Source organism: Lutra lutra, chromosome 8 (assembly GCF_902655055.1).
Source record: "Lutra lutra chromosome 8, mLutLut1.2, whole genome shotgun sequence".
NCBI lineage: Eukaryota > Metazoa > Chordata > Mammalia > Carnivora > Mustelidae > Lutra > Lutra lutra.
In genome coordinates this window covers 53,039,910-53,047,450 of record NC_062285.1, presented here as the reverse complement: position 1 = coordinate 53,047,450, position 7,541 = coordinate 53,039,910, and the positions used below count along the sequence as shown (strand labels likewise).

At 33.4% G+C, this 7,541-nt stretch overlaps 1 protein-coding gene across 1 annotated transcript; it reads left to right on the top strand.

The window, feature by feature from the left end:
* The first annotated feature begins 6,332 nt into the window (after positions 1 to 6,332).
* On the top strand, positions 6,333 to 7,264 carry LOC125107217 (olfactory receptor 6C2-like). The gene is given in 3 exon segments (XM_047742096.1): positions 6,333 to 6,958; positions 6,960 to 7,145; positions 7,147 to 7,264. Coding segments are annotated over 3 exon segments (930 nt in total).
* The last annotated feature ends 277 nt before the right edge of the window (positions 7,265 to 7,541 follow it).

Below are 7,541 nucleotides of genomic sequence, written 5' to 3'. Positions count from 1 at the left end.
GAAATCAGATGAAATTATAGAAAAAATTTTCTTTGTGGTCAATAAGACTTTATTGACTGAGTGTGAATCAAGATAAAAAAAATAGAAATGAATTAAATACCTAGCAGTACACTTAAGAATAGTGTAAATAAATAGAAAAATTTGAAACACTTCCCAAGAATAATTATGTCTCAACGTACAAACATATAAAAAACAGACACTTCATTGGAAGTTTAGGTATAAGATAAAATTACCCCAGGGAAATTATTTCTAGTAGAGTTTATGCATCTGGGAAAGGAATCATTCAATTGTGATTCAAAAATCAATATAACTTAAGAAATTAAGAACTCAAAAGTTTAGCTTTTATTATAACTGAAAAATTATTAAATGGTATCCAAGAAAAAGAAAAGTGTTTTAATTCAAGACAGAAAAATATCTTAGTGTTACAGGAGTAGGATAATGACAGATGAGTAACACTTATTAAGTCTGAAGTGGTATTGACAATAAAAAGAAAAATAATTACCATCTCGAAATAAAACTCTAGATAATAGTATCTTATAAAATGGTCCAAACAAGAGGAAGAGGGGAAAAATCAGAGGACATGCCCTAATGGGAATAAGTGTCTAGATATCATCAATTCCTAGGTAATACAATAAAAAAACAGAATTAAATATCTGTGCTAAAGTATTAAGGATAATACACAAAAATAAAAATGTATTTAACATTACTGAACTATACTCTTCAAGCAGTTTGAGATGGTATATTTTGTTATATATTTTTGTAAAATTATAAAAAATAAAATGAAGTATAAACAAGGCAAAAATAAAAATATTGAGTGTAACCACAAATAATACAAAACCAGGTAAATTTCTGAGAAGTCAAACATAATGAGCAATTTGAAAGAAAACAATTAAGTTACTATAGCAATATTTAACTGTATTAACAAGTTTGAAAAATAAACAACATGGCTCATTTTAAAAAGTATAGAGTATGAAGAATAGATATGAAAAATATGCAAGACCTATTCACATAAACATAATGTTTTCTGAAATATATCGTGAGATTCTATGTCAAAAAAATAGTATGGCATAAACACAAAGACTAACAAAAAAGTAGGAAAATATTTGCCACACACATAACAAACACATTGTTAATATCCATACAAGTAATAACAATAATGCCCAATTCTAGGACATACTGTAAATAGACAAAGATATTTGTACAGAAATGCATTTTGTGTCACAGCTAATAGTTGATTTAAAAAAGAGACAACAGAAATTTGTAATAAAAATTGTAGGACCATATGATCAGGTCAAAGTAGTCATTTTTACAACAGTGAAAAATATTTTTTTAGAAATCACAATCAAAGTTTCAACTATTAGGACTAATTTCAAATTATGATGGAATGCTCCAAAAAGAAATGTCACTTAGTTCCCAAATGATGATGTGAATTTATAGTTATTGAGACTAAAAAGTTTTTTAAATTATCAAAGTAATCTGAAAAACAGCATGTAAAGAATGTTTGTATTGAAAATATAACAATATGAATATATTTACAATAGGAAAATTTCTGGAAGTGTGTAATCTGAGCTATTAAGGTAATTATTATATTTAAGGGTTAATTTTTCTATTTTGTTGTCTTAATTTGGTTTATAATAAGTAATAATTGCTTAAGGTAATAATATGTCACAGAGGAAGAAAAGGGATAACTTGTTCTGTCAGCAGCTATAGAAGCTATAGATGTTATTGAGTAAAAGGAATAAATGGTAGGCTTGTTCTTTTAATTTGGTTTTTACTTTGTGTGAAAATCCTGTGTTGAATGTCTTTGTGGAGTCTTCAGTTCTCTGAGGACTCTGTCCCCAGTCTGCATGTTTTAGGATCCTTTGCCAAAAGATTACACAAAGGATTCATTAATACTTTGGAAACTAATCACCTAGGATTTGTATATATTCACTTGGTTTCATGTTTGGCACATTAAAACAAACATCAATCTTGTTATCGTAAAAAAATTCTCATTTTGTCTAGGAAGGGCCAAATTTCAGGTCTCTCTGAACCAGAGAGAGTTTCCTGGTTTATTCCCCCAGATTTTGGAGTAGCAATCCCTTTCAAAATAAGACAAATACTTTGGAGGAAAATCTGGCCATATGTTAGAAATGAAATGATCAGATATATCAATGCCATCCCAGAGCTCTTTGTGAGGTGAGTGTGGGTCCATGAGTTAGAGTGACTAGAAGTCCACATACAAGCCCATGTACATATTACTCTTCCTCATTTTTCTAATCCTCAGGATGCTCAAGGAATAAGTAATCAACTGAAACCATTATGTCTGTGGTTTTTGACGAGACTTAGAAAATCATTCTCTTTTAGAAACAGTTCCTATGTCTTGTCAAAATTAGTGAATAGTCAAATGAATTATAGTTAAAGAAACAAGATTGAAGACATTGATAAAGCTGTGTTCATGTATCACTGAGTATCAGGTCATCTAATAATATGTGAAATAAAGGACTTCTAGAAGCATCCCTGAATTGGAAATTATCTGCTGATATAATTAAGATTACCTCTCATTCTTTAAAATGTTCAGTTGTCTAAAAGACCTAAGAAGTAAATGGATATCTGTGTTAATGAGAGTGGCAGTTCATTTTTTCCTTTCTTTTTTTATTATGTTAGTTACCTAACATATAATACACATTAGTTTTTGATGTGTGTTCAACAATTCATTAGTTTTGAATAACATCAAGTCCTCATCACGACATGTGCATTTTTCTAGATATTTAGGAGCAAGGACATTGGCTAGTTTCCAGAGTTGTGTAAGCATCAATTAGATGTCTCAAGACGTGAAGAAAAGAGAGGTAGGTGGGTTGTATGTGTAATGTTTTTCTATATCTGGAGTCTACTATTCTTTTTTTTTTTAAAGATTTTATTATTTATTTGACAGAGAGAGAGAGATCACAAGTAGGCAGAGAGGCAGGCAGAGAGAGAGGGGGAAGCAGGCTCCCTGCTGAGCAGAGAGCCCGAGGCGTGGTGGCTCGATCCCAGCACCCTGAGACCATACCCGAGCCAAAGGCAGAGGGTTAACCCACTGAGCTACCCAGGTGCCCCTGGAGTCTAATACTCTATTTAATATTTTAGTTACTTAATCTACTGTTAAAATTTATTTAATTTATTGTTACTTATGTGATATCACATTCTTAGACGTGTCCCCAGCTCATTGTAAAACATTACACTACTCCTCCATCTCTTTAATGGAGCCTGTAAATACTGGGAGATTTACTCTGGGAAATGGGCAGATGGTAGTATAGAGTATTTCCCACTTTTGGAGGAAAAGAATGTTTTAAAGCAATCAAATGAAACTTGGCATTTCTAAAAGAAATTATGGTTTTAAAAAATTTATTGATGGCTTTGAACGAACATTGGAGAGTGAAATCATTTCAGCTGATGTTTGTGGAGTTAATTGGTATTGGCTGAGGAACAATTCCAGAGCAGCTATTGGTCCAAATCCAGAATTTAAGAGTCTTTAATCTCTGGTTTCAGTATGTTTCTGATAGGTGGATTGAGGAAGCATGAATGGAAACCATAAAGGAAAACTATTTCTGTGTCAGACATAGTGATAACAACTTTTGCCTTTATATAAGGTACATATGGGCTGACAGGTTATAGTATGATTTAAGAGTCACTCAGAATATTTCCTCCATGAAATATAAAAGCCAACAAATTAGAGTCAGGGATATGGAAAAAGTAAGAGGTGTAGATTAGTTTTAATATTGAATCAACATAGTAAACAATATAACTTCATCTAGGTCTGAGGGCAAAAAAAAATACTGTCTTGAATTAACTCTATACCTCAGACTCTTTCAGCTTTGTGGTTATTACATTAAACAACATAAAAATCCCATTTCCAACAATTTTTTTTTACATCATCTGTTAAGCATAGGATATAACAAAACATAGAAGAATCCTAATGTGGTCTGTCCTAATTTGGGAAGACTCCTTTAAACATCTAAGCAGAAAACAGGAAGGAGTCACTAAGAGCCAGGTACAAAATCAGCAAGCAGATGGAGTAATTAAGAGGGGGAAAACCACAGATGAATAGAAGACAATTTTTTCCAGACAGGTAGTCCATGTAGGATGACCACCGCATACTTGTCTCTTGCTATGCTGTATTTTTAGAGTCACTCTTCATAACTCTACCCAACCAACCCAACCAACTTGTTAGAGTCAGGGAAATAGCAAAATTATGTAAAGTTACTGACAATGTCAATAGAATTTCAAGATAGGGCTAGGGGTGCATGGATGGCTCCCTTAGTTCCGCATCTGCATCTGAATCTTGATTTAGGCTCAGGTCACAATCTCAGTATCAGAAGGTCAAGCCCCGAAGGGCTCTGTGCTCAGCAGGGAGTCTGCTTGAAATTCTTTCTCTCCTTCTGCCCCTCCCCCGGCTTGTGCACATGTGCTCTCTCTTAAATAAATGATTTTATGGTGAGTGCTGTGAAGTGTGTAAACCTGGTGATTCGCAGACCTGTACCCCTGGGGATAAAAATATATGTTTATAAAAAATAAAATTTATAAAAAAAATGATTTTATCTTTAAAAATCTTTAAAAAAAAGGAATCTTTAAAAAAAGGAATTTCAAGATAGGGCTAACTTAGGAAACAATAAAGCTTATTATCAGTGAATACCAGGCAATAAATATTGGGTTTGGTTTTAGTACTGTAAACAAGAAGGAATGCGAGAATCAATAGAGATGCAGAAGATGGGGCAAACCATTTTAAATAAATTCATGTAGAGGGAATGTAAAATTGCCAGGGGCATATGTTTAACATTCAAAGAAATCTTATCAAAAAATGCACATTTTGAAATATCAAATTTTACGTGCTAAATTGAAGTCATGGGATTTAAGCAGTTCCCAGGAAAACACATAGAGAAGCAGGGAAGAGGATTTAGGGGTGAAGTGTGAGAAATACCAGTGGAATAAAAGTGAGTTGGGGAAGAGGTAATTTTAAAGGAGAAAACAGAAGGGCAAAACAAAAACCAGATTGTGGATTTCGTGCAAACAATGTGTCAAGAAGATTATAAAAAGAAAGGAGTGATGGATCGACAAAAAAAAAAAAAAAGCAAATAAAATGACTACACTTCACTGATACTTAAAGAAATAACAGGTAAACTTGCCAAGAATAGTTTCAGTGGAGTGCTGTGTTCAGAAACCATATCATAAGCAGCTAAGGATAGAAGTCAGATTGGTGAATGCACTTAATACTCACAGAGCTGATGATAACATCAGTGACTTAATAAGAAGGTGTCTAAATGTGTCAGTCAGACAAATATCAGACTGCATTACAAAACATGAAGGTAAATATTCTTCAGTTGTGTATAGAACATTTTCTCACTTATTAGTGAATTTGGTGTGTACTAAAATGGTTGCTGTTCTGCACCAAAGTGGGCAATCAGTACAATCAGATAAAGCAATAACAATGTGAGAAGTCATGGGGAAAGATTGTAGAAGGATTTTTTATATGTAAGATGTCTTTTGCAGTATAGGTTGTTCATGGAGGTGGAATAGTGACCTCAGTTGCTTTGGTAGATGGATATAGAAACACCTTGTGCCATAACCACTCCTCATGTGCTTCCAATTTCTCCAGGAAAAAAAGCTTCAAGCAGATAATGAAACTGAGTAAAATTTCAGGTAGTGATAAGAGAAATATTCTTAGAAAAAAAGGACACCCTAAAGTTTATGATTTCATTGCCCCGAGGGGTGGGAGTGTGTCATGAATAAATCTTTTCCAGAGTATAAAGTACAAGGATAGTGTACCCTTAAAAATCATAAATAATTATGTTTTACTTGGACTATATTACTTAACAATCCCTAAAAAATTTATTTTTTTCAAATACAGTCATGATCATTTAGTAGAGTATAAAGTCAATTGGGTGATATTTACATTTATTTTTCATAAGTTAGAATAGAAAGCATTAGAGAGCAAGGCGGAGAGTATTTATTTTTTAGAAAGTTTTTGTTTCACTAATATGCAAGTGTGCATCTGTATGTATATTTGTGTGGGTGTGTGTTTGTGTATATGTGTGTGCATGTACATTAGACTGCAATAAAAAATGTATATCTTGCCATATATTGTGGTCAAAACATCTGAAAGCTAAGTTTCAAACCTATCAGATGACATGTCAGCAGAGCTGAGAGCATGAATTATGAAGAAATATTCATTATCAAGGAAAACAAAATATATGTAAAATGCATTGCTAGGATTTTCTAAGCAAATCCCTTGTAACACCTTTTTTTCCACCTTCTTCTCAGATCTTGAGTCCCTCAGTTTTATATGCAAATTGGGCAGAAGTCAGGACCCAGGAATGAGAAACCATACATCACTAACCAGTTTCATTCTTCTGGGATTGACAGATGACCCTCAACTACAGATTCTGATTTTTATATTTCTACTTATTACCTACATGTTGAGTATAACTGGAAACCTGACCATCATCATTCTCATATTAATGGATTCTCACCTTAAAACTGCAATGTACTTTTTTCTCCAAAATTTTTCCTTCTTAGAAATCTCATTCACTTCTGCCTGTATTCCTAGATTCTTGTACAGTTTAGCAACAGGTGATAGGACTATTACCTATAATGCTTGTGCATGCCAACTTTTTTTTACATATCTTTTTGGAGTAACAGAATTTTTTCTCCTTGCTGCCATGTCCTTTGATCGATACATAGCCATCTGCAAACCCTTGTATTACATGATCATCATGAACCACAGGGTCTGCAAAAGGCTAATCTTCTGTTGTTGGATGACTACTTTGTTGGTCATACTCCCACCACTTAGCTTAGGACTGGACCTGGATTTCTGTGACTCTAATGCCATTGACCACTTTGCCTGTGATGCTAATCCTATCCTGAAGATCTCATGCTCAGATACATGGTTCATTGAGCAGATGATTATTGTGTGCTCTGTGTTAATCTTCATTATGACTCTTGTGTGTGATTTTGTCCTACCTGTATATCATCAGAACAATTCTAAGATTCCCCTCTGCCCAGCAAAGGACTAAAGCTTTTTCTACCTGTTCTTCCCACATGATTGTAGTTTCTATCACCTATGGAAGCTGTATCTTTGTCTATATCAAACCTTCAGCAAAAGATGAAATGGCCATTAATAAGGGTATTTATGCTCACTACTTTTTCACCCATGTTAAATCCATTTATTTATACTCTGAGGAACAAACAAGTGAAACAAGCCTTTAATGACTTAGTCAAAAGATTTATATTGCTCTCAAAGAACTAGGGGAATGTTGATCCCTAAGCATGTTCTCTTTGTTTTTATCCTATTTTGTCTTGATGTAGATTTGGGTTTCCATTCAGTACTGCTGCTGATCAAGTCACCTTTACACCTCCTTATAAGTCAACTTTTTGAGAATGATAATCTTTATTAAGAAAAAAATGAGAATAGTTGTTTCAGGAAATCTAAGCGTGACTTCACTCTCAACCTTCCCTTACCAATGCTGAAATGATTGGGAAACTATTCATAAAATACTGGTGCAATAGTGTACATTATTCCTCCA